The sequence below is a fragment of the Macaca thibetana genome, chromosome 7, assembly GCF_024542745.1.
Source record: "Macaca thibetana thibetana isolate TM-01 chromosome 7, ASM2454274v1, whole genome shotgun sequence".
Lineage (NCBI taxonomy): Eukaryota > Metazoa > Chordata > Mammalia > Primates > Cercopithecidae > Macaca > Macaca thibetana.
In genome coordinates, this window is record NC_065584.1 from 86,253,918 (window position 1) to 86,281,393 (window position 27,476).

At 46.7% G+C, this 27,476-nt stretch overlaps 1 protein-coding gene across 4 annotated transcripts; it reads left to right on the top strand.

Moving 5' to 3' along the window:
- The first annotated feature begins 10,139 nt into the window (after positions 1-10,139).
- On the top strand, positions 10,140-26,905 carry SALL2 (spalt like transcription factor 2). Of its 4 annotated transcripts, none has more exons than XM_050796493.1 (3): positions 10,140-10,524; positions 22,327-25,154; positions 25,741-26,905. In XM_050796493.1, the coding sequence occupies exons 1-3, from the start codon at positions 10,452-10,454 to the stop codon at positions 25,975-25,977; spliced, it is 3,138 nt and encodes a 1,045-aa protein (XP_050652450.1). In that variant the 5' UTR covers positions 10,140-10,451; the 3' UTR covers positions 25,978-26,905. The 4 variants fall into 4 exon arrangements, with proteins under 4 accessions (XP_050652450.1, XP_050652448.1, XP_050652451.1 ...); XM_050796494.1 differs by lacking the exon at positions 10,140-10,524 and adding an exon at positions 21,461-21,917; XM_050796491.1 differs by having other exon boundaries at positions 10,141-10,524; positions 22,327-26,905.
- The last annotated feature ends 571 nt before the right edge of the window (positions 26,906-27,476 follow it).

Sequence of the window (27,476 nt, forward strand, 5' to 3'; positions counted from 1 at the left end):
CTCTAGACGCCATAATGGTAGATCAACCGACAGCTTGCACCATGCACCTAGAAAAGCCACAGACAGTGGCTGGACATGGTGGCTCATGCCTGAAATCCCAGCACTTTGGGAGGCCGAGGTGTGCAGATCACAAGGTCAGGAGATGGAGACAATCCTGGCTAACACGGTGAAACCCCATCTCTACTAAAAATAGAAAAATTAAGGGCCGGGCGCGGTGGCTCAAGCCTGTAATCCCAGCACTTTGGGAGGCCGAGACGGGCGGATCACGAGGTCAGGAGATCGAGACCATCCTGGCTAACACGGTGAAACCCCGTCTCTACTAAAAAATACAGAAAACTAGCCGGGCGCGGTGGCGGGCGCCTGTAGTCCCAACTACTCGGGAGGCTGAGGCAGGAGAATGGCGGGAACCCGGGAGGTGGAGCTTGCAGTGAGCTGAGATCTGGCCACTGCACTCCAGCCTGGGCGGCAGAGCGAGACTCTCGTCTCAAAAAAAAAAAAAAAAAAAAAAAAAAAAAAAAAAAAAAAAAAAAAAATAGAAAAATTAGCCAGGCACAGTGGCCGGCACCTGTAGTCCCCTCTACTTGGGAGGCTGAGGCAGGAGAATGCCGTGAACCTGGGAGATGGAGCTTGCATTGAGCTGAGATCGCACCACTGCACTCCAGCCTAGGCAACAGAGTGAGACTCTGTTTCAAAAAAAAAAAAGAAAATAAAAGAAAAAAGAAAAGCCACAGACACTCAACACTAGCCTGTGAAGGCAGCCATGCAAAGTTACAGGGGCAGAGCTGCCCAAGACCATGGGAACCTACCTCTTGCATCAGTATGACCTGGATGAGACATGGAGTCAAAGGAGATCATTTGGGAGCTTTAAGATTTGACTGTCCTGCTGGATTTCAGACTTGCATGGGGCCTGTGCCCCTTTGTTTTGGCCAATTTCTCCCATTTGGAATGGGTGTATTTACCCAACACCTGTACCCCCATTGTATCTAGGAAGTAATTAACTTGCTTTTGATTTTGCAGGCTCATAGACAGAAGGGTCTTGCCTTGTCTCAGATGAGACTTTGGACCATGGACTTTAGAACTAACGTTGAAATGAGTTGAGACTTTGGGGGACGGTTGGGAAGGCATGATTGGTTTTGAAATGTGAAAATATGAGATTTGAGAGGGACCACGGTTGGAATGATATGGTTTGGCTCTGTGTCTCCATCCAAACCTCATCTTGTAGCTCCCATAATTCCCATGTGTTATGAGAGGGACCTGGTGAAAGATGATTGAACTATGGGGTTGGGTCTTTCCCCTGCTGTTCTCGTGATAGTGAATGGGTCTCACGAGATCTGATGGTTTTAAAAACGGGAGTTGCTCTGCACAAGCTATCTCCTTGCCTGCCGCCATGTAAAACATGTCTTTGCTCCTCCTTTGTCTTTCACCATGATTGTGAGGCCTCCCTAGCCATGTGGAACTGTGACTTTCCTCCATAAAATACCCAGTCTCAGGTATGTTGTTATTAGCAGCGTGAGAACAGACTAATACACTTACTTTCCCGGACCATCACAAAGAGATACCACCAAATCACAAAGAGATACCACCAAAAGAATGAAGTCCAGGGCCAAGTTTGGTGGCTCATGCCTGTAATCCCAGCACTTTGGGAGACCCAGGTGAGAGGATGGTTTGACCCCAGGAGTCTGAGATCAGCCCTAGCAACATAGTGAGATTCAGTCTCTACAAAAAATTAGTGGGTCATGGTGGTGTGTTTCTGTAATCCCAGCTACTTGAGAGGCTGAGGCACAAGAATCCCTTGAATCTGAGAGGCAGAGGTTGCAGTGAGCCAAGACTGTGCCACTGCACTCCAGCCTGGGCAACAGAGTGAGACCCTGTCTCAAAAAGAAAGAAAAAAAGAATGAAGTCCAAATAATTGCAAAATGGTGGTATAATAATCAACAGGGCAGAATCTATTTTATTTCCTGTCGTATACTATGTACTTAGCACATAGGAGGTGCCCAAAAAATATTTGTTGAACTAAGTAAATGTAAATGAATAAACTCTTCCAAGGGCATACTGAAATAATTTTCACTTAAAATATAATTAGGAATTAATTAGACATCATGAAGTATTTTCTCAGTATCTGTTTCCTGGAATGATCTCTAAAATGGAGAATGGATTATTAACCCACTAAAAGGGTTTTTCTTTTGTTTTGTTTTGTTTTGTTTTTTTGGGTTTTTTTTGAGACAGAGTTTCCCTCTTCTTGCCCAGGCCAGAGTGCAATGGCACGATCTTGGCTCACCGCAACCTCCCCATCCCAGGTTCAAGTGATTCTCCTGCCTCAACCTCCTGAGTAGCTGGGATTATAGGCATGCACCACCACACCCGGCTAATTTTGCATTTTTAGTAGAGATGGAGTTTCTCCATGTTTGTCAGGCTGGTCTCGAACTCCCAAACTCAGGTGATCCACCTGCCTCCTCCTCCCAAAGTGCTGGGATTACAGGCAGGTGTGAGCCACTGCGCCCGGCCTGTTCCTTTTTTTTTTTTTTTTGAGACCGAGTCTCTCTCTGTTGCCCAGGCTGGAGTACAATGGCATGATCTTGGCTCACTGCAACCTCCCGGATTCCAGAGTCTCCTGCCTCAGCCTCTGGAGTAGTTGGTATTACAGGCACATGCCCCACGCCCGGCTAATTTTTTTTTTTTTTTTTTTTTTTTTTTTTTTTTTTAGTAGAGATGAGGTTTCACCACATTGGCCAGGCTGGTCTCAAACTCCTACCTGAAGTGATCATCCCACCTCGGCCTCCCAAAGTGCTGGGATTATAGGCGTGAGCCACCACGCCTGGCCAGCCTGTTCCTCTTCTTAAATGTTTCTCCTGGATGCTCTGACAGCATTTCTATTGTAAGTTAAATATTATTCATATTTTCTGTCATACTTCAACCCATATGTTCCAGTTCCTCCAAAGACTTGCCTCTGCCACTTAACTCTTTCTTTCCCATCATAGATTTGTTTTCCTTTTCGATTGCTCTGTTTATCTTTTTGTGTGTGTTTTTTTTGCCTTTCTCATTGTCCTCTCTCCTCATGCTACGGTTTCTACTTGATCCCCATCCTCTGAGGATTTTTTTTTTCTAATGGTCAACCTTAGGATCCCCAGAACCTTAACAAATTATCCTTATAATTTATCCCTCAAAAGCACTCTCTCTCCCCCACCACTCCCTGCCCCCACCCTATCTTTCTCCCACTGGCTGCTAGGCTCTTGGCCCTTCCCCCACAACCTCCCTTTCCTGTCCGACTACCTTGTCCTCTTTACACACTCTGGATTCCCTTATATTTAACATGAGGAATGAGAAGAGGAAAAATGAAGAAAAACCAAAAGAATAAAGTCTATCCTTCCTCCTCTGAATATTTAAATTCCTTCCATCTTCTGCCGAATGAACTCTGAAAAGAAACACCAGACAACATTCAGTCTGAATGACCCTCCTTGATCTTCACTTCCTCCCTCTTCCCCTAAAACACCATGGCAACTGCCACCTGAAAGAGGTTAGGCGGAAATCATCTAATAAGACCAGGGTTGTTTGCCAAGGCTTTCTTATTTAGGAAAGTTTTGCAAAGGGCGCTTTACCCTAACTCTTTATTCTCTCACTTCCTTGATGCTAGCAAGACAAAGAACATGTGACAGTATATGTTATTAGAAGATCCATACTTTTAGTAAATGTTGACTTTGTACATCTTCAAATTTTCTTTAGAATTTATAAGTTTAAGTTATCCTCCAGGTCTGCAGCCAGAAGGCAAGGCCCATAACAGAAGTAGAAATCACCAGGATGGCAATAAAGTATTAAATTGTGTGAAAAAACATAGGCTGTCCAATCAGGCATTGCTTGCACAAATTTCAACCCCGCTCTTTATCAGCTACAAGATCTTGCGCTATTAAGCTATTTTGTCTCTCTAAGCCTCAGTTTCCTTATTTGTAAATTGGGGTGTTCTCCATGTGTGAGGTGGGGACTATACAATGCTCCCTTTGCAAAATTATTTTAAAGATTTAATGAGATTATGTGTTCAAAGGGCAGTGTGCACAGAATGCACCGCAGCTATGAATATTGCTATCAACCGAAACAGTACAGGTGTTTCTAGATTCCTAGTTCAGTTCTCTTGCAATTAAATCAAGTCATAAGATCATAGGATTCTAACGCTTCAGAAGGTAGAGAAAATGCCTCCACAATACCTCCATTTCTGAAAACAGACTAGAAAAAGAAGAATAAGAGCAGAGTGTTTTCCTGAGAGAAAAGGCACTGAATGAAATGGCAAAAAGTTTTCCAGACTCCCTCATGACTATCGTTTTATTTTTAGGGAAAAACCCCCTAGAAGCTTAGAAGCTTTTGTTTTCTTTTTCTTTTTTTTTTTTTTTGAGACAGAGTCTCACTCTGTTGCCCAGGCTGGAGTGCATTGGTGCAATCTCGGTTCACTGCTGGTGCAATCTCGGTTCACTGCAATCTCTGCCTCCTGGATTCAAGTGATACTCCTGCCTCAGCCTCCCTAGTAGCTGGCATTACAGGAATGCACCACCACGCCCAGCTAATCTTCGTATTTTTAGTAGAGATGGAGTTTCACCATGTTGGCCAGACTGGTCTCGAACTCCTGACCTCAGGTCATCTCACCATCTACACCTCCCAAAGTGCTAGGATTACAGGTGTGAGCCACTGCACCCGGCCAGAAGCATTATTTATTTATTTATTTATTTATTTATTATTTATTTATTTATTTATTTTTATTTTTTGAGGCAGAGTTTTGCTCTTGTTGCCCAGGCTGGAGTGCAATGTTGAGATCTCAGCTCACTGTGACCTGTGCCTCCCGGGTTCAAGCGATTCTCCTGCCTCAGCCTCCTGAGTTGCTGGGATTACAGGTGCCCGCCATCATGCTCAGCTAATTTTTTGTATTTTTAGTAGAGATAGGGTTTCGTCATGTTGGCCAGACTGGCCTCGAACTCCTGGCCTCAGGTGATCCGCCCGTCTTGGCCTCCAAAAAAAGCCCTGGGATTACAGGCATGAGCCACCACGTCCAGCCCAGAAGCATTTTTTAGATGGAGTCTCCCTCTGTTGCCCAGGCTGGAGTGCAGTGGCGCGATCTTGGCTCACTGCATCCTCTGCTTCCCAGGTTCTCTGCCTCAGCCTCCTGAATAGCTGGGATTACAGGCGCCCGCCACCACGCCCAGCTAATTTTTGTACTTTTAGTAGAAACGGGGTTTTACCACCTTGGCCAGGCTGATCTTGAACTTCTGACCTCGTGATCCACCCGCCTTGGCCTCCCAAAGTGCTGGGATTACAAGCGTGAGCCGCTGCGCCGGGCCAAGTGTATTCATCTTAACATCAAAACATTTGGCTAAAGGCAGTACACACATTTGTGAAGCATATTATGTATTTGGTCCACAGGCAGCGCTTGGTTCATGGGTACCCAAAACCAGTTAAACATAATTGTTTCAAACTTAACTCTGCAAAGGAATCATTTAAGAGCTTGTTTAAATATCTTAGGTTCCTCCCTCCCAGAGATTCTGATTAAATAATCTGTGGGGGAGCCCAGGAATGTGAATTCTCCATAAATTCCCCTTGTGATTGTGGTGTCTGGGAGTCACTAGACCAAAAGAGAGTAGAGAGCTCTGGCAATAAGCATTCTTGACTGGCTCCTCATCTTTCTCTTCCTGAGATGTCACTCCAATCACCCTCCTCACAGTTCCTGCCTTTTTTTTTTTTTTTTTTTTTTTTTTTTTTTTTTTGTGATGGAGTCGCGCTTTGACGTCCAGGCTGGAGTGCAGTGGCGCAATCTGGGCTCACTGCAAGCTCCGTCTCCCAGGTTCACGCCATTCTTCCGCCTCAGCCTCTTGAGTAGCTGGGACTACAGGCACCCACTACCACGCCCAGCTAATTTTTCTATTTTTAGTAGAGATGGGGTTTCACCGTGTTAGCCAGGATGGTCTTGATCTCCTGACCTTGTGATCCTCCCACCTCGGCCTCCCAAAGTGCTGGGATTACAGGCGTGAGCCACCGCGCCCAGCCTCCTGGCTTCTTTAACTGGGGTGTTGGGCTGATATCACAAAACAGCATGTGGGAAACTCTGAGAGTCAAATACAATGACTAACATTTTAAATTTTATTTTACTATTTTATTTTCTGAGACAGGTTCTCACTCCACCCAGGCTGGAGTATACTGGCTTGATCACTGATCACAGCTCATGGAAGCCGTGACCTCCTGGGCTCAGGTGATCCTCCCACCTCAACCTCCTGAGTAGCTGGGACTACAGGCATGCGACACTACAGCTGGCTAATTTTTGGTATGTTTTTGTAGTGACAGAGTTTTGCCATGTTGCCCAGGTTGGTCTCGAACTCCTAAACTCAAGTGATCCACCCACCTCAGCCTTCCAAAGTGCTGGGATTATAGACATAAGCCATTGCGCCTGGCCAGCTTTCTTTTTTCTTTTCTTTTCTTTTTTTTTTTTTTTTTTTTTTTTGAGACAGAGTCTTGCTCTGTCACCCAGGCTGGAGTGCAGTGGCGTGATCTTGGCTCACTGCAGCCTCCGCCTCCTGGGTTCAAGCGATTCTTCTGCCTCAGCCTCCCGAGTGGCTGGGACTACAGGCACAGGCCACCACGCCTAGCTAATTTTTGCATTTTCAGTAGAGACGGGGTTTCACCATATTGGCCAGGCTGGTCTCAAACTCCTGATCTCATGATCCGCCCGCCTCGGCCTCCCAAAGTGCTGGGATTACAGACGTGAACCATCGTGCCTGGCCAATTTTTTGTGTTTTTAGTAGAGACGGGGTTTCACCATGTTAGCCAGGATGGTCTCCATCTCCTGACCTCGTGATTTGGCCTCCCACAGTGCTAGGATTACAGGTGTGAGCTACCGCACCCGGCCCCGCTTTCTTTAAAAAGCAACAAAAGCCGGGCGCAGTGGCTCACGCCTGTAATCCCAGCACTTTGGGAGGCAAGGCAGGCGGATCACCTGAGGTCAGGAGTTCGAGACCAGCCTGACCAACATGGAGAAACCCCATCTCTACTGAAAATACAAAATTAGCCAGGCATGGTGGCAGATGCCTGTAATCCCAGCTACTCGGGAAGCTGAGGCAGGAGAATTGCTTGAACCCAAGATGCGAAGGTTATAGTGAGCCAAGATCTCTCCATTGCACTCCAGCCTGTGCAACAAGAGCAAAACTCTGTCTAAAGGAAAAAAAAAAAAAAAAGCAACAAGATACTATCACGTAGAAGATGAGGGTAAAAAAATAAAATAAAAAGCAACAACATATCTTTTTTTTTTTTAAGGATTTAATTTTGACACCTTAACATTCATTTTAACTAATCCAGAGGCAACCTGTGCAGAGAAATGAAGGAAACAGAGATTATGTTCAAGTGGCCTGGCTTGAAAACTGACTCCTTGACACCTCAACAGGGCTGTAAACTATTTCTGAAGATAGATAAATTATTAGACCAACACCCAATAGGGAAGCCAAAATAAGAAATGTTGATAAAATTAGAAAATATCATAAGAATGAACCACAAATCCAGAAAAAAAGAGCCCATCTTCACCTCCAGTTCCCCCAGTCCAGAATATTACACACCCCTCGCAACCACCCCAGAGCCTCTCTAGCTCTGGCTCCTGTATATGGGAAGAAACTGGGGGTGGGGTGCCAAGATAAGTCCCTTTTTCCTATCTTTTATTATCTCCCATGCTCTCGAGTGCCTCTTCAGCTTCTTGGGAATGTAAGCCCTGAGTTTACAAGGTCAAAAGACCAAGGAACATTTTCCAAAAATTAGATTACAAATTGAAGAAAGGAAAGTGGTGTTGTTATTTTTAATATTCTCTTCTAGTATGAAGTTTGAGTGTCTCTCTTCTATTTCTCTCTCTCCTTTCATTCTCTTGCTCTTTTTCTTTCCCTCCCTTCTTTTCCCTCTATCCCTCTCCTTCCCCTCCCCTCTCCACTTCACCACACACAGAAACCCCTTTTCAAAGGGGCTTTTTTCCAACTCAGTGAAGTAAAGTCTTTGCCCCTTTGTGGGGAAGGCTCATTAACATTCCCACAGCAGCATCTCTTCAAGGATTTTACTTTTGTAACTCTGTGGGGAGGTCAAGAGGCCACAGTGGAGAGGTAAAAGGAAAAAAAATGGTAAACTGGGGAGGGCGGAAGAAAGAAGAGGAGGGGAAAGAGTCCTTCCTTTCACAATAAGACCCACAAGAAGGAGGGGGAAAAATAGGAAAAGATGAAGATAGCCAAGATTCAGGAAAAAAGACAAATGTGGACCCTGAAATCTGCTCCCTTGGAGATTTCAGACTCCTGAGAGAAGCAGAAAGCTATGTTCCTTCTCTCCTTTCCTTTCCTGGAAGGAAATAAATGATGGAAACAGTGGGGTGAGAGGATGACAGGACTCAGTCTATTCCATGGAGGAATTAGAAATTTTCCTAGGCTCAGTACCCCCATTTCTCCTACAATGGTCTAGTGATAAATAATGACACCTGTCTACCACAGGGAAGTTAATAGGATGAATTAGATAATGTCAGCCACAAGAGTTCCAAGGGTAGACTTGAGAAAACCACCCGGGGCCCTGACACCAAAGGACTGGATAAATAATGGAGATTCAGTGAACTCCAAAGCAAAGATGAGAGCATTTTCCAAAACTCTTCAGATGTAATGTGGATACCTGCCTCAATTATTACTAGCAGCACCCCCTGCCACCTGCTGTCTCCCTTTTCCTTTCTTAGTATTACCAAACTAGCCTGGAATCGTGTAAGGGAAGAAATGCATAAACCTTCAAATTTGCAGCCAAACCTGTGAGTGAGCTTTATTTTGCTTTTCTCTGCAGATAAAGCCATCAGAGATTTACATTACTAACCCTAAAAGGGGAAAATACTTCCCACTTTTCCAACTGATAGCGTTTCAGATGCTATCTCAGCCAGAAGAGTAAAACAGAAATCACACTAAAATAAAGGGGCCCAGGCATTATTGCCAGAAGATAGGGCATATCCAGAATATTCTATGCGCAGTAGCTCAGTAGCACTCAAATACAGGTAGGAACATCACAGTCAGAAGTTAAAGAAAAATAAATGAATCACCCTCAGTGTGCAGGCTGAGCAGGAGATACTTGGTTGTTGCCAAACAATGTATTGTGGAGATGGAGGGATTCTTTTTTTTGAGACGGAGTCTCGCTCCAGGCTGGAGTGCAATGGCGTGATCTCAGTTCACTGCCACCTCTGCCTCCCAGGTTCAAGGGATTCTCCTGCCTCAGCCTCTGGAGTAGTTGGGATTACAGGCACCCACCACTATGCCCAGCTAATTTTCGTATTTTTAGTAGAGACAGAGTTTTGACATGTTGGTCAGGCTGGTCTCAAACTCCTGACCTTAGGTGATCTGCCTGCCTTGGCCTCCCAAAGTGCTGGGATTACAAGCGTGAGCCACCGCACCCAGCCTAATTTTTGTGTTTTTAGTAGAGATGGAGTTTCACCATGTTGGCCAGGGTGGTCTCCATCTCTTAACCTCATGATTCGCCCACCTTGGCCTCCCAAAGTGCTGAGATTACAGGTGTGAGCCACCATGCCCAGCCATGGCTATTTTAAATGAGATTCCTTGAGATCAATCACTTTTTTTTTTTTTTTTTTTCATGGTAGCAGTTTGGTGGCATATTGTGTCTTTACTGATATAGAGGAAACAATGTTAGGCTACTGTCAGATGCACCTGGATTCCAGGCCTGTGTCTGATACATCATAGCTGTGCAACTTTGGAGAGGTTACTTAACCTCACTGGGCCTTTTGATTCATCTATAAAGGGGCTCAACTATAAGTTGGAGTAGGAAAGCCTACTGTGTTCATCTTGGAGTTATAATATTCAAAATACATTACAAATGAAAATATTCTATAAATTATAAAGAGCTATACATATATTACTCATAATCAGGACACATCAGAAGGTTCTTATTTCAGTTTATACCCCAGAAGCAGCTACATTATCAGAGGGGCATAGAAATATGACAGAACCAAAAAGCACAGTGAAGATCTTGGAAGAAGAGTTAGAGAAACAAGCCAGGGACAGTTTCTGAACAGACAGCACAGGGAGAGACCCAGAGCCCTTGCAGGGAGGAGAGGGTTAAATCCTTTCCTCTGCAGTACAAAAGAAAAGAGTGTGCGGAAAGATTAGGATTTTTGCTTTTACAATGGGAGCTGCAGAAGCGTAGGGAAGAAGCTGAAGAAAAAAAGGGGGCGTCTCCCCTTTAAAGACTTGCAAAGATTGAGAGAGAAAGAGAGAGAGAGTCAAGAACAGAGAATCAGAGAGAGAGAGAGAGTCTGTCTGTCTCTGGGAAAGGAGAACATCTCTGCTTCACAGTGATTTGCGCTGGGGGAGAGGCATCAATTGGCTTCGGACCCAAGGGGGAGAGGAGACCAGGTCACCCCGGTTAAGACTAAGTGAGCGTTGCCCCTCCCTCTCCCAACTCTCTACCCGGGAATGTCTCGGCGAAAGCAGCGGAAACCCCAACAGTTAATCTCGGACTGCGAAGGTCCCAGCGCGTCTGAGAACGGTGGGTGCCTGGGGAGGGGTGGGGGGCCCCTAAGTCCAAGCCTGTGTGGGTCAGGCCAGGGCAAGGGGAGGGCACTCGGGCCATGGGCGAAACCAGGCGGGGGCGGACTTGGTCACTGGGGGTTTAAAGGAGTTGAGATGCAGGGAGTAAAGAGATGACCTGCGCTGGGGAGAAGCCCCGCTTGTTACTTGGGATTGATTCTGTTTGTGTTTTCCTTGTTTTTCTCTGGATGAAATGGAGTTTTCAAACTGGCTCTGTCTCCCCACCCAAGAGTTTTCTCCTCAGGTCTCCCTTGGCTCACTGGTCTTTGTGCCGTTGCTAAGTAACGTCCTCAGACCTGAAGACCGTCTCTTAGGGGTGGGATTTTCCCCCCTTTTCTTTCTGGAGAGTTGGGTTGCAAGAGAATGAATTGGATAAACGTGAAGGCTCCCCTGAGGGAGATGAGAAAAAAGTTTCTCATTGTTGGGCTGAACTGAGAGCCGATCAGAGCTCCCAGAGGGAGAGAGCTAATGTCGGTCAGAATGCAGCCTGGTTTGGGGTATGTATGTGTGTCACCTGGAGGAGAGCTGAAGGCTAGGTCTGGATGAGGGGCTTAGGTTTGTGCTTCAAGGAAAGCAAAGCAAAAAAAAAAAAAAAAAAAAAAAAAAAAACCAGTGCAAGAAAATACACCTGTTACTACGCGCGTATCATTTTATGAGGATACCGTGTTTTTGAAGCAACAGGTGTCCCTTATGAGGGGGAAAAAATTGTATGTATTCTTGTAACATTCCGTTAAGTGACAGGCAGACAGTAGAGCAAGCAGGGAACTGAAGAGTGAAATTGCCCAGAGTCTGAGAGACAGAGGCAAAATCAGGACAAAAACTTAAATTTCCTAATGCTCAGGGCTGGTGGTGCTCACTCCACTAAACCTGGGTTTTAAAAACTTGCCTGATTGTGAGTACATCTGAGCCAGGGTGTGGGAATCTATATATTTTGCAAGTCTCCAGGTAATTCTTAGGATCAAAGAAGTTTTGGACATACTTGTCAGTGGTATGGCTCCGTATGTGCAGACTGAAAGTCTGGAAGTCCTGGCTCCAGAGAGGCAACTGTTCAGCATACAGTTGATACACCCAACAGTATAGTATAGGATTAAGCACAAGGGTTCTGAAACCAGACTTTTAGACAAATCCCAGCTCCACCACTTGGTTAGCTATGTGACCTTGACTGGTTTATTTTGTCTCTCTATGCTTCAGTTTCCTCATCTGTAAAATGGAGATGTGTATACTAGCTACCTCATTAAGTTGTTGTGAAAATCAAAATGAGTTAATATGTGTAAAACCCTTGGAAAAATACCTAGCATAAATAAGTGCTTAACACATGTAGTAAAGTACCTAGCATAAATAAGTGCTTAATACATGTAGTAAAGTACCTAGCATAAATAAGTGCTTAGTATGTGTGAATATTGTTATTATCATTATATGTGAATGCAGTGGCACTTCCTGCAAGTGCTGTAATATGACCAAAACTCAGGAACCTCTTGGCAAATGTCAGCATTTCTTTATGAGACATGTGTCATGAAAAGCTCCAAGATAGTGTATTGGTGGCGATTAAAATTATAGATTAAACTTGCCTTTCCACCTGTTAAAAAACAAAAGCTTGAGGTCAGATCAGTGCTCCATGTGCTACAAAATAACCTTAACAGACATATTATGTTTTGGGCAGAACACATCCTCCCCGAATCACTGCTTTTCTGGGATCCTACTGTGCCCATATTTAGAGGTTCTGTGGCGATGGCATCCTTCCCTCCTGAGACACATTAGCCCTTCTTAATGCTGCTATAGGCCGGATGTTTCCTACTTGTGCTCTACAGGAGACTTCCCCTAGAGCCTCAACTCTTCCCCAGAGTTGCCTCACAGTTCTGCTCTCCTGCTGGTTTGATTGTGGAACTATGCTGAACACCCCTCCAAGCCCCCAAGAAGCATCCTCTCCTCTTCTTCCTACTTCTCCCATCTGCTCACCCATTCCCCATACCATAGCTGAGGAAAAATCTTCTGTGAGGGAGTCAAAAACTATCTTTAGCAGCTGTCCTGAATGGATTTTCAAGCCCTTTAAGATATAGCTCCCACTTGGAGGCATGGTAATGCTGCTACAAAGTCATCCCCATAGAAACAGTAAAGCTTTAAACCCAATGGCATCAACAAATTTTTGATGAAAATTTGCCTTTGAGCTCTGAAAGGCAGAAACAAATGTAAGGAGCAAGGAAGCAGTAGTACCCTCTGTTGAGATCTACCTTAAGAAAGCTCATCGGAATTCCCCTGGAGTGAACGATCCTAGGCTACTTATGATCTGGATGTCATTGGGCCTCATCTGCAAAATGAGGTGGCTCTATTTATCGTATCTGAAATTCCTCCTTGATCTTACAAGCTTACAATATGTAAATTTCACATTTTCTGCTTTTCTTTTAAATTAATACATTTCCTTAATCATGAATGGGGCAGCATCCATTCTGCAAAATAGAATGAGAGCTCTCCTTTTCCCTAATTTTTTATAGACAGGGTTTCTATTCACTTATGTGACCTTCACACATCTGACTTCCTTCTACCCCACAGCATGCCCCACAGTTAGGTAGGAAGGGCTTTTATTTAGGGGTACACTGTATCCTTTGGTGCACCTGTGAAATGACGGATATTATCATGAGTATCAGAAGACATTTATTTAGTAGTCTAGGGTGCCAGTAATGTTTCCAGGAGTCTTTTGCCTTCTTTTAAGCAATATGTGCCATATACAACAAGCAAATGCTGAGCCTTTGTTACATATTCTAAAAGCCAAAATTCTACAGTGACCTAAGACATCACCAAGAAACAGTCTGAAAAATCTGTTTTCCAGCCGTTTTTGCTCAGCTTCCCTGACTAGAACATCAAAACTTAACAGAATAGTTATTTCATATAAGTGATAGGCAGGAAATACTCTATTTACTTAAAAACTCTAGAGAGGGGGGAAAAAAAACCTTCTCTCTCCCCTACAGAGTCTAGAAATCTGGATTAGAGAACATAAGGGATGTGACTGGGGGAAAAATGCAAACCAGTACATCTGGGAAATAAAGGAAACGATCAGAAACCCAGATATTTAGTGAGAAGGAGAAACCAGGACAGCAGCCAAACAGATCTAGAGGGAGAGAGGGGAGTACTTTAGATGGAAGTTGGCAGACAGCAAGAACAGCAAGAGGGGAAAGAAGGCAAAGGTAGAGTTTTGGGGGCTCTGTTTACATTTGGAAGTAGAGAGCCTCATCTCTCAGGTTATTGATCTCTGGGCCACCCAACCCTAGGTATTCCCAAATCAGAAAAAAACACATTTTGGAATAGAGAGTATCTCAGGCCTGGTGTTACAGAGCACTAGATAAGAAAACAGAAAACTTGGTTTTCAATCTAGTGTAGACCTTGAAGCTATGTGATCTTGGGCACATGTGACCTTTCTTATCCCAGGGCTTCATTCAGCTTTTGACATTCAAATAATAACTAACACTCATGGCTAATATTTGTAGAGCATTCAGATACTGTACTAGGCCCTTTTTGCATTTCCTCTTTTTCCTCCCAGCTCCCTTATTATTGCAAAAAAGGTTTTTTTTTTTTTTTTGAGACCAAGTCTTACTCTGTTGCCCAGGCTGGAGTGCAGTGGCACATCTCAGCTCACTGAAACCTCCACCTCCAGGGTTCAAGAGATTCTCCTGCCTCAGCCTCCTGAGCAGCTGGGATTACAGGTGCATGCCACCACACCCAGCTAAAATTTTTTTATTGTAGTAAAATATGTGTAATAAAATTTACCATTTCAACCATTTTTTAAGTGTACAATTCACTGGCATTAAGTACGTTCACTATGTTATGTAACCATTACCAATGTTTCAATAACTTTTTCATCATCAAACAGAAACTCCATAACCATTAAATAATAAATCCCCGCCAGGCGTGGTGGCTCACGCCTGTAATCCCAGCACTTTGGGAGGCTGAGGCGGGCGGATCACGAGGTCAGGAGATCGAGACCATCCTGGCTAACACAGTGAAACCCCATCTCTACTAAAAATACAAAAAATTAGCTGGGCGTGGTGGTGCGCGCCTGTAGTCCCAGCTACTCAGGAGGCTGAGGCAGGAGAATGGCGTGAACCCGGGAGGCGGAGCTTGCAGTGAGCCGAGATTGCGCCACTGCACTCCAGCCTGGGCGACAAAGTGAGACTCCATCTCAAAAAATAAAAATAATAATAATAATAATAAATCCCCATTCTCCCATTCCCTCAGCCCCTATTAGCCTCTATTCTGCTTTCTGTCTGTATGAACTCGCCAAATTTCATATTAATGGACTCATATAATATTTGGGTACCTCATACTAATGGAATCATACAATATTTGTCTTTTTTGCATCTGCTTTATTGCACTTAGTATGTTTTCTTTTTTTCTCAATTAAAATCAAATTTGTCTGAAAGCATGTTCATTCATGTTGTAGCATGTATCAGAATTTCCTTCCTTTTTATGGCAGTGCCCTCATTTTATTTTATTTATTTATTTATTTATTTTTTGAGACAGAGTCTCGCTCTGTCGCCCAGGCTGGAGTGCAATAGCGCGATCTCAGCTCACTATAAGCTCCACTTCCCGGGTTCACGCCATTCTCCTGCTTCAGCCTTCCCAGTAGCTGGGACTACAGGCGCCCGCCACCACGCCCGGCTACTTTTTTGTATTTTTTTTTTTTTTTTTTTTTTAGTAGAGATGGGGTTTCACCATGTTGGCCAGGAGGGTCTCGATCTCCTGACCCTGTGATCCACTCACCTCGGCTTCCCAAGGAACTGGGATTACAGGCTTGAGCCACCGCGGCCGGCGCGGCAGTACCTTCATTTTAAGGAAGATAAATCAGCCGGGCACAGCAGCTAGCTCACGCCTGTAATCCCAGCACCTTGGGAGGCTGAGGAGGGCAGATCACTTGAGGTGAGGAGTTCAAGACAAGCCTGGCCAACAAGGTGAAACCTCGTCTCTACTAAAACTACAAAACTTAGCTGGGTGTGGTGGCGCACACCTGTAATCCCAGCTACTTGGGAGGCTGAGGCAGGAGAATCTCTTGAACCCAGGAGACAGAGATTGCAGTGAGCCGAGATCGCACCATTGTACTCCAGCCTGGATGACAGAGAGAGACTCCGTCTCAAAAAGAAAAAAAGAGAGAGAGAAATCAAACTCTGGGAGAGATTAAGACATTTTCCCAAGATCACAAAGATTAGAATGTTCTAGAGCTGGGACTTTAACTCAGGTCTGACTCCCTGTGCACAAATGACAATGAGAGTGTCAGATCTCTAAAGTCCCAGCTCCAAAATGGTATGAATTCCACGTTAAGTGTTGAGTCCTTTGATGTCAAAGAAATTTTCATTAAAATAGCATTCTTATGTTTGATCTAAGATACTCCTATTCTGTAATCAAATATATTTTTCTCACTTAGCACCAGGTGTACCAATCATTGTGCCTGTTAGTCTAGTGTGTTACACAGGCTGTAGTTACATCAGTAGGTCTGGGTTTCTAAGGATTATTAAGTGTCTACATTTAGGAGAGAGGAGTAAGGAGATGAGATATTTCACTAAGAAGTAGTCAGTAGCAATAGTTACAGAATCAATTCATAATTATGGAAGCTACCATTTAGCATTGTTCAGTGTCAATAATAAGTAAGTGGGCCAGATGCAGTGGCTTACATCTGTACTCCCAGCACTTTGTGGGGACAAGGCAGGAGGATCCCTTGAGCCCAGGTATTCCAGACAGCCTGGGCAACATAGTGAAACCTCATCTCTACAGAAAAAAAAATTTTAATTAGCTCAGCATGATTGTGCATGCCTGTAGTCTCAGCTACTCAGGAAGCTGAGGTGGGAGGATCCCCTAAGCCTGGGAGGTAGAGTCTTCAGTGAGCTATGATTGTGCCACTGCACTCCAGCCTGGGCGACAGAGTGAAACCATCTCCAAAAAACAAAAAAAAAAAAACAAGTAAGTTAGGTTACGCAGGTGCTTACGTAGTGTGCTTTGTTTCCTTAATGGGTAGATGATGCTTGAACTCTGTAGAACAAAGCCTTTCACCTTACAATTAGAAATATGGCTCAAATATCAATTAAAAAAGAAAAAATTCGCTTCAAGATACTCGTATCTGGGAAAGAAATGCAGTCACTTAAACTTACAGTAAGGTGTAAATTATATCAAATTCTATTCATGGAAGCAGATTTTTCACTGGGAAAGGATACAAGGAAGCTAATGTGTGGTTGTGGGCACTGTAGGGAGGGAAACTGATGGGAAGGTTTAGCACTGAGAGTTCATTTTGTCTATGTCCCAGTTGTGGCCAAGTTTAGCTCAGGTAAGATTTGTGAGGAGCAGGGTGGAGGGTGTGATGGAAAGGGCAGTCCTCCATGGGGTCTCATCATTGTGTCACCGTCTTTGTCTTCTCATTGGAATCACCTGAGGAGCTTTATAAACTAATGCCTGGATCCTATCCTCGGGGATTATGAATTAATTAGCCTGGGATGTGGCCTGGACATAGGGATTTTTTTTAAGTTTGGTTGGTTGGTTGGTTGGTTGATTTTGCAGAGATGGGGGTCTCACTATATTATGCAGGCTGGTCTCAAATTCCTGGCCTCAAGTGATCCTCCCGCCTTAGCCTCCAAAAGTGCTAGGATTATAGGCATGAGCTACCCACTGTGCCTAAACTTTCTTTTCTTTCTTTCTTTCTTTCTTTCTTTCTTTCTTTCTTTCTTTCTTTCTTTCTTTTTTTTTTTTTTTTTTTTTTTTTTTTTGAGATTTTGAGATGGAGTCTCAAACCTTTGAGCTCAAGTGATCCTCCCACCTCAGCCTCCAAGGAACAGGCCACTGCACCTAAACATAAAAATTTTAAAACTCTTTTCTGGTAATCCTAATGGGCAGCAAAATTTGAAAACCACTGTTCAAACGTATCACCCTGCTACATACGACCCACCTATTTTTCTCTTGGTTCTCCCCAACAGTTCTCTCTGAAGCCTAAAGCAGCAATTTGATGGGACACTAGGTTTAGAGGGGAAGCCACCTGGTTTCCCTTTTCTTTGTCATTTCAGCTGTCTATAAGTTTAAACAAGCTTTTCCAGGTCTTAGTCCCACCCCCGACTTTGCATTTGACCGGAGATAGCTTACCTCACCTTATCTGCTATCTAGGGACACCATTACCAGTTTAGTTTATTCCTGCATTTGTGACTTCATTCATGTTTGTGTAAGAATCCTGCCCCCCTTTTCAGGATAGGCAGTGAGTGCAAAGCACTGAGAAATGGAGGGTTCCTCTTACAGGTGGCTGTTGATCCAGTCACCTTTCACCAGGGACTAAATTTACCTTAAAGAAGAGCTTAGATCAAATTACGCATCAGAAAGCACATTTCATTAAAGAGCAAGAAAGGGGACAGTGTTTCCCAGGAGAAGATGAAAAGAAAAGGATTTCTTTTCTTGTCAGAAGACTTGACAAAACAGCAACTGGATATCAAATGTTCAATGCTAATTAACAAATGCTCAGTAGAAAGCCTCCATCTGATTCCCTCTCCCTGACTAAGGCCAGGGAGCAAATGGCAGGTAGAAGCCACACAGGGCCCTTTCTCTAGCATTAGGGAAGCCATACAATGTTGATGTGCTTGAGAAAGCATTGGAAAGGAGTCAAAATTCTGAATGTTTGCTTCACTGAATTACTGTGTGAACTTGGAAAAGTCACTTAACCTCTCCAAGCTTCAATTTCCTTATCCGTAAAAATAAACCGCATTGCACAAAACTGTGACTTGCCATAAACGGAAATAGAATCCCCTCTCCCTCATTTGTAAGACCAGGCCTGGAAGCACAGAACCCATCCATTTCAGAAGTATGACTCACAATGCTAAGAGCTTTATTATCTGAAGTTTCAAAACATAATTCAGTAAAATTTTTTTGAGACGGAGTCTCGCTCTGTCGCCCAGGCTGGAGTGCAGTGGCGCGATCTCGGCTCACTGCAAGCTCCGCCTCCCGGGTTTACGCCACTCTCCTGCCTCAGCCTCCCAAGTAGCTGGGACTAGAGGGGCCCGCCACCACGCCCGGCTAATTTTTTTGTATTTTTAGTAGAGACGGGGTTTCACCGTGTTCGCCAGGATGGTCTGGATCTCCTGACCTCGCGATCCGCCCGCCTCGGCCTCCCAAAGTGCTGGGATTACAGGCGTGAGCCGCCGCACCCGGCCAGTAAAATGTTTTAAGTTTAAAAACACAGGCAAAATTTATGTTGAAAAGTAAAGTGGGCCGGGCGCGGTGGCTCAAGCCTGTAATCCCAGCACTTTGGGAGGCCGAGACGGGAGGATCACGAGGTCAGGAGATCGAGACCATCCTGGCTAACACGGTGAAACCCCGTCTCTACTAAGAAATACAGAAAATAGCCGGGCGAGGTGGCAGCGCCTGTAGTCCCAGCTACTCGGGAGGCTGAGGCCGGAGAATGGCGTGAACCCGGGAAGCGGAGCTTGCAGTGAGCTGAGATCCGGCCACTGCACTCCAGCCTGGGCTACAGAGCGAGACTCCGTCTCAAAAAAAAAAAAAAAAAAAAAAAAAAAAAGACAAGTAAAGTGGATGTTACTAATATTTTAAATAGGTTGTTTCAGCTCCCGGACCCCCTGCAAAAAAAGACTTCCTACCTTTGAAATATGCCACTGATATTAGCCAATATCTTACCTCAGAAATTAATAAGATTAGCAAACAACATGGAAAACAGATCTACTTTTAGTATATGTGTATTTAAGGCTACTTCGATTATTTTGCTACTGACAATGTAAATTCTCTAGTTGATAAAATTCAGGACTCCCCAAACTTTAAAAATCTCACATGTACCTATCAATTTTTTTAGACTTTTTTTTTTTGTTTGTTTGGTTGGTTTTAAGTTTGGTTGGTTGGTTGGTTGATTTTGCAGAGATGGGGGTCTCACTATGTTATACAGGCTGGTCTCAAATTCCTGGCCTCAAGTGATCCTCCTGCCTTGGTCTCCAAAAGTGCTAGGATTATAGGCATGAGCTAACCACTGTGCCTAAACTTTCTTTTCTTTCTTTGTTTTTTCTTTCTTTCTTTCTTTTCTTTTTCTTTTTTCTTTCTTTTTTTTTTTTTTTTTTTGAGATTTTGAGATGGAGTCTCAAACCCTTGAGCTCAAGTGATCCTCCCACCTCAGCCTCCAGCTGAAGTTTCAAGTTTTCAAAGTTCATTCATGTTGTAGCATGTATCAGAATTTCCTTCCTTTTTATGGCAGTACCCTCATTTTATTGGAGAGTTTCCAATAAAACCGGGAGATGGAGTTTCGTTCTTGTTGCCCAGGCTGGAATGCAATGGCACGATCTCAGATCCCTGCAACCTCTGCCTCCTGGGGTCAAGCCATTCTCCTGGCTCGGCCACCCCAGTAGCTGGGATTACAGGTGCGTACCACCATGCCCAGCTAATTTTTGTATTTTTAGTAGAGATGGGGTTTCACCATATTGGCCAGGCTGGTCTGGAACTCCTGACCTCGTGATCTGCCCGCCTTGGCCTCCCAAAATGCTGGAATTACAGTGAGCCACTGTACCCAGCTTTTTTTTTTTTTTTTTTTTTTTTAAGTAATGGGGCCTCACTATGTTGTGGAAGCTGGAGGGCAGTGGTTATTCACAGGTGTGATCATAGCTCACTGCAGCCTCAAACTCCTGGACTAAAGCAATTCTCCTGCCTCAGCCTCCCAAGTAGCTGGGACTACAAGTGTGCACCACCATACCTGGTTTACACATTAATATTGTCAAATTTTTCAATTTTTTGTCCCCACAAGATTTTTCTGAGTAAGATACTGCAGCTGCAATATTACCACTTTATGAAGAGGGAAACGGTGGTATAACATGGTGTGTCTGACCACCATGTCTCAATTTATCAGCGAGGCAAGAAGAGAACTGGGATTAGAACAATTTAGGTTTACTGATGCCCAGGGAAACCACAAAACCAAGGACTTGTGGTCACTTCCTGCATGTAAGAGAAAGTATTTTAGGAAGTGGGAAGCGCTTTAAGACTAATTTCAAGGTAAAAAGGAGAATGCCAGAATACCTGGTCCAGGAGGCATTTTATTCTTACTTATCCTGTCTGAATAGGAGGCTGCCTCTGTGATGGTGAGCAGGTGTTAGCTATTTCTAAGCATTCAAACCAGGCTGGGCCTGAAAGGGCTTTAGACACTGAGCGCGCCTGGTAGCTCCTACCGCATTGTTTCAAGAGGCTCCCCTCCCCCCCAGGTTAGAGCTGGGTGGGCCTCCGTACGCCTTTGCAGGCTAGCGTCTCCCCAAACCCACTGTCTTTAATAGTGACAGTGTGAGGAATGTTGCAGGAGAATAGAGGAGGAAGAGGGTAGAAAAGAGGGTACTATGTAGGAGATGGCTTATTAAATAAGCATGGACTCTATAAATTAGGTGTTGTGTAGGCTGAGCAATCTGCGGAGTGGCCTGCATTCAGCTATTATTCTGGGGGAGGAGGGGCGGGGAGTGAAGGGGCTTAGTGTTCCGCAGAGAGTCCTGAAATGACTTCGTTGGAAATTCTACCTTGCAGCCGCCCACCCTGAGAAACTTCTTTTGTGGAGAGGGATGGGGGTAGGGTGGGAATGGAAGTGAGAAAGACGGGACAAAACTTGGAATATTTTGGGGTGTGTGTGCTGGTGAGGAGTGCATGTTCTGAGCTCCTCCTCTTCTTCTGGCCCTCAGACCTCTGAGGAGATCAGACGACCCTCTCTGGAATCCACGTTTTCCAAGCTCAGCGGATCCTTTATCCAAAGAAAAATAAGAGAAGCCTATCGCCTTGCTCCATTGAGCAGGGCTACGTTTCCCACTGTGCCCCTAGAGCTTAGGAGGGGAGGGCGGGAGGAGGAGGGAAGGCCTGGGCAACGGCATCTGCAGATGGGGGGAGCTGGCCAGGGAAGGGGAAAGGTGGACCCCCGCAGTGCTTCACAGCACCTGTCACTGCGCCTCCGGAAACTCTCCCGAGCTCTGGGCTCCCGCCCCCACGCCCCAGCTAGCGCTCCCTTCTCCCGCCTCCTCTAGCTCCCGCCTCCCTCCCCAGCAGCTCCTCCCCATAAACTCCCCTCCTCATCAGCTCCTCCCAGATCTCCCCTCTCCCCGCTTTCTCGCTCCAGCTCCTCCCCGCCTCCTCGCTCCCCTCCCCCTCCGCCTCTGCTCCCTGCCCCCGCCGCTGCCGATCTCCATCTCCGCAGTCTGGGCAGCTGGGTGCAGAGGCTGCCGCAGACCCAGCGGCCACCGCCGCCTCCCTCAATCCCAATATCCATTGTCTCCCACCCCACCTGACCCTCCACTTTCCCCACAACCATGGCGCACGAATCCGGGAGGAGCTCTCGTCTCGGGGTGCCCTGCGGGGAGCCGGCAGAGCTCGGAGGTGCGGTAGGGTCGGGCTGGGCAGGGGTGGGGGCGGAGGGGGATGCGCAGGGGCGGCGAAGACTTTCGGTGGGCGGGAGAAAATGCTTGATTCTCTGCGTAGGCCCCTGTCCTCACACCTATTCCGTGAACTCGCTTGTGGCCTTGGGAAGGGAGGGTGGCTGAGGAGGGGAGTAGCATGCTCTTGCCCCCCTCCCCTCCTCCCGCCTCCCTCCCCCTCACCCCTGCCCCATGCCGGCTTGTCTCCTGTCCACACTGTTCCGGCCTGAGCTTTAGACTTCTGCACGGCCTGATGGTGAGCTCATCTCCCCACCCCCAACTAGCGGTTACTGGGCTCCTTGTTAATTAGAGCCTCGGTATACCCAACCCAACTGCGCCACCCACGCTCTCTCTCCTTGTCTTCTCCCCAGGTGATGCTAGCGAGGAAGATCACCCCCAAGTCTGTGCCAAGTGCTGCGCACAATTCACTGACCCAACTGAATTCCTCGCCCACCAGAATGCATGTTCTACTGACCCTCCTGTAATGGTGATAATTGGGGGCCAGGAGAACCCCAACAACTCTTCAGCCTCCTCTGAACCCCGGCCTGAGGGTCACAATAATCCTCAGGTCATGGACACAGAGCATAGCAACCCCCCAGATTCTGGGTCCTCCGTGCCCACGGATCCCACCTGGGGCCCAGAGAGGAGAGGAGAGGAGTCTTCGGGGCATTTCCTGGTCGCTGCCACAGGTACAGCGGCTGGGGGAGGTGGGGGCCTGATCTTGGCCAGTCCCAAGCTGGGAGCAACCCCATTACCTCCAGAATCGACCCCTGCACCCCCCCCTCCTCCACCACCCCCTCCGCCCCCAGGTGTAGGCAGTGGCCACTTGAACATCCCCCTGATCTTGGAAGAGCTACGGGTGCTGCAGCAGCGGCAGATCCATCAGATGCAGATGACTGAGCAAATCTGCAGGCAGGTGCTGTTGCTTGGCTCCTTAGGCCAGACAGTGGGTGCCCCTGCCAGTCCCTCAGAGCTACCTGGGACAGGGACTGCCTCTTCCACCAAGCCCCTACTACCCCTCTTCAGCCCCATCAAGCCTGTCCAAACCAGCAAGACACTGGCATCTTCCTCCTCCTCCTCCTCCTCTTCCTCTTCAGGGGCAGAAACGCCCAAGCAGGCCTTCTTCCACCTTTACCACCCACTGGGGTCACAGCATCCTTTCTCTGCTGGAGGGGTTGGGCGAAGCCACAAACCTACCCCTGCCCCTTCCCCAGCCTTGCCAGGCAGCACAGATCAGCTGATTGCCTCGCCTCATCTGGCATTCCCAAGCACCACGGGACTACTGGCAGCACAGTGTCTTGGGGCAGCCCGAGGCCTCGAGGCCACTGCCTCCCCAGGACTCCTAAAGCCAAAGAATGGAAGTGGTGAGCTGAGCTATGGAGAAGTGATGGGTCCCTTGGAGAAGCCTGGTGGAAGGCACAAATGCCGCTTCTGTGCCAAAGTATTTGGCAGTGACAGTGCCCTGCAGATCCACCTTCGTTCCCACACGGGTGAGAGGCCCTATAAGTGCAATGTCTGTGGAAACCGCTTTACCACCCGTGGCAACCTCAAAGTGCATTTCCACCGGCATCGTGAGAAGTACCCACATGTGCAGATGAACCCACACCCAGTACCAGAGCACCTAGACTACGTCATTACCAGCAGTGGCTTGCCTTATGGTATGTCCGTGCCACCAGAGAAGGCCGAGGAGGAGGCAGCCACTCCAGGTGGAGGTGTTGAGCGCAAGCCTCTGGTGGCCTCCACCACAGCACTCAGTGCCACAGAGAGCCTGACTCTGCTCTCCACCAGTGCAGGCACAGCCACAGCTCCAGGACTCCCGGCTTTCAATAAGTTTGTGCTCATGAAAGCAGTGGAACCCAAGAATAAAGCTGATGAAAACACCCCCCCAGGGAGTGAGGGCTCAGCCATCAGTGGAGTGGCAGAAAGTAGCACAGCAACTCGCATGCAGCTAAGTAAGTTGGTGACTTCACTACCGAGCTGGGCACTGCTTACCAACCACTTCAAGTCCACTGGCAGCTTCCCCTTCCCCTATGTGCTAGAGCCCTTGGGGGCCTCACCCTCTGAGACATCAAAGCTGCAGCAACTGGTAGAAAAGATTGACCGGCAAGGAGCTGTGGCAGTGACCTCAACTGCCTCAGGAGCCCCCACCACCTCTGCCCCTGCAGCTTCATCCTCAGCCTCTTCTGGACCTAACCAGTGTGTCATCTGTCTCCGGGTGCTTAGCTGTCCTCGGGCCCTACGCCTTCATTATGGCCAACATGGAGGTGAGAGGCCGTTCAAATGCAAAGTGTGTGGCAGAGCCTTCTCCACCAGGGGTAATCTGCGTGCACATTTCGTGGGCCACAAGGCCAGTCCAGCTGCCCGGGCACAGAACTCCTGCCCCATCTGCCAGAAGAAGTTCACCAATGCTGTCACTCTGCAGCAGCATGTCCGGATGCACCTGGGGGGCCAGATCCCCAATGGTGGTACCGCACTCCCTGAAGGTGGAGGAGCTGCTCAAGAGAATGGCTCCGAGCAATCTACAGTCTCCGGGGCAGGGAGTTTCCCCCAGCAGCAGTCCCAGCAGCCATCACCAGAAGAGGAGTTGTCTGAGGAGGAGGAAGAAGAGGATGAGGAAGAAGAGGAAGATGTGACTGATGAAGATTCCCTGGCAGGGAGAGGCTCAGAGAGTGGAGGTGAGAAGGCAATATCAGTGAGAGGTGATTCAGAAGAGGCATCTGGGGCAGAGGAGGAGGTGGGGACAGTGGCGGCAGCAGTCACAGCTGGGAAGGAGATGGACAGTAATGAGAAAGCTACTCAGCAGTCTTCTTTGCCACCACCACTACCACCACCTGAGAGCCTGGATCAGCCTCAGCCAATGGAGCAGGGAAGCAGTGATGCTTTAGGAGGCAAGGAAGAGGGGGGCAAACCGGAGAGAAGCTCAAGCCCAGCATCAGCACTCACCCCAGAAGGGGAAGGCACCAGCGTAACCTTGGTAGAGGAGCTGAGCCTGCAGGAGGCAATGAGAAAGGAGCCAGGAGAGAGCAGCAGCAGAAAGGCCTGCGAAGTGTGTGGCCTGGCCTTTCCCTCCCAGGCAGCTCTGGAGGAGCATCAGAAGACCCACCCCAAGGAGGGGCCGCTCTTCACTTGTGTTTTCTGCAGGCAGGGCTTTCTTGAGCGGGCTACCCTCAAGAAGCATATGCTACTGGCACACCACCAGGTACAGCCCTTTGCCCCCCATGGCCCTCAGAATATTGCTGCTCTTTCTTTAGTCCCTGGCTGTTCACCTTCCATCACCTCCACAGGGCTCTCTCCCTTTCCCCGAAAAGATGACCCCACGATCCCATGAGCCTGTTTTTCTGTACCTGCTGCTCTTTGTCCCACAGAGCAGAAACACCTTCACAAAAGGACCTCCCAGATTTATGAGCCCTGATTTTGTCTTTTTCTCTAAGTTCTTAACATGATATGTCCCTAGTGGCTTTTCTCTAGTCCCTGAGCTTGGAAATTACTGTGCTTACAAGGGGATGGCCCCCTAAGGAATTTTTCTTACCTCGTCATTCTTTGTACCTGAGGAAAATAGATTCTCTGCAGCTTTCTCAAGAGGAACCCTCTCCAGCTTCCCTGGTGTGACCCTTCTTTCCCCTCCTCTTTCCTCTCCCTTTCCCTTTGGCAGGTGCACCTGAGCACCTACATTTGGAATTGCAGCCTAGCCCAAAGGGCTGGCAGCTGTCTCTGAGGGCCCAGTGTCACTCCTCTGGGGTGACTTTTCTGCTCAGCTGGTGGGTGTGGGTCCCCTATCTTTCTAGAACCAGTATGTCGCATTCCTGTCAAGTGGCCTGCCCATGAAGCCCTGGAATTCCAGCTCCACCTCCACTACCACTCCGAGCCTGGCCCCACCAGTGCTGTTTGGCCTAGGAACTGTGGCTGGGAAGGTGCCTCCAACAATGGGATCCAGGGAAGCCAACGAGAAGACAGCTCCCCTCCTATTTCAGCCTCCTGCAACCAAGGCAGTGCCTGAGAAGCCCATCATAGACAAGAAGTAGGAAACTGTATATTCCTTTCCCCTCCCCCTCCTCCAGAAGGTGCCGGTACTGAAGATGCTCCAGTAATTGGTGACCCAACCCTAGGAAGTATGGAGAAATGAAGGGCATAGGAAAATTTTCCCAGTAAATCCCCTGATGGTCACATTAAAGTAAAGGTGTTGGCTGGTCAGTGTGCCGAGACCTCTCCAGCTTCTCATTCATCATGGCCTCTCAAAGTCGGGAAACAAGCTGATTTCTTGCCAAGAGGTCTCCCAGGAGATATCTGGGAAATGTGAAGTTCATATCTTTAAGGAGCATTGTTGGTCAGCATGGTCGATGAAGTAATGATGAGAGAGTTATGGAATGTTGCTAAAACATAGGGCTTGCTGGTACCTATGTGACTAAGAAAGGGGCATGATGTAAGGGAAAGGGCCTCAAATTATTGTGAATGTGGACATTCTCGTTAATATTCTTTTGGGCTAATAGTGACATAGTGTGCAGAGGTGTTCCAGGGATCATGGGGGATTTCCTAGCACTAGTATGCTTCTAGTTTTAGATAACTCCCTCCTTTATTCCCTGGCCCCTTGTATTTTCCTTATCTTCCTCTTTCAAGACCCCTATCCTCCCCATTTTGCCTATCTGTAGGCTGGGGCCTGTGTCTTTGTCATTGTCTGGTTCTTAGAGTCCCAGACTTTGGGAGACCAGCTCCAGGTGGCATCCTCCCTGCCTCTCTGTCTTGTAATGAGATGTAGTATTTACTCTTAACATAGGATCATTTGGAACAGGAGTTCTGAGGAGGAGAGAGTGAGGATTTTGCTATTGACTGACTTGAACGATGGCTTCTCCTCAAGCTGTAGGCTCCAGAGCTTCCTAACCTAGTAAAATGTCAAGAACAGACAGGGGAGATATTAGTGTCTTTCCCTCTATCATTAAAGGTGTTTTAACCAAATATTTATGTGTTTCTCCTTATTTCATGATTACATAGCCAGCTGGGGTGTGATATGGGCATTCTCCAACATTGAGATTCCCTTCCCACCTACATCTCCTGCCAAAGCTGAACATATGGTGTTGAAATATTTACTTTATTCAGCCTTGTCCTAAGACAGCCTTCAGTTAATGTAACTTCCCTGTGGAAATTGTTCCCTGTGGAGTTTGTATTTCCAAAAGGTAGGCATTTGCCCATTATGTCCAGTCATTGTCTAGATTTTCTCTACCTAGAACCTTCCACCACCAGGCTTTTGTGTGGGTTTTGTTTGGAGGTTGGAAACTTTCTTTTCAGTCTTTTTCAAACCACAGATCAGCCTTCTGATATCAGTCAATCTGTAGAACCAGGGTGAATTAAACTTTATGATCCTTGAGATCTGATGTCATAATCAGAAAGAAAAAAAAATGTAATTCAACCCTAATAATTTCTACCAACAAGACAAAGGAGGATTCTTAGCATTAAGAATGCAGAGGAAGCACATAGGGATGGGGTTAAATAAAACGTATAATTTTTTTTTTTTTTTTTTTTTTGCCTG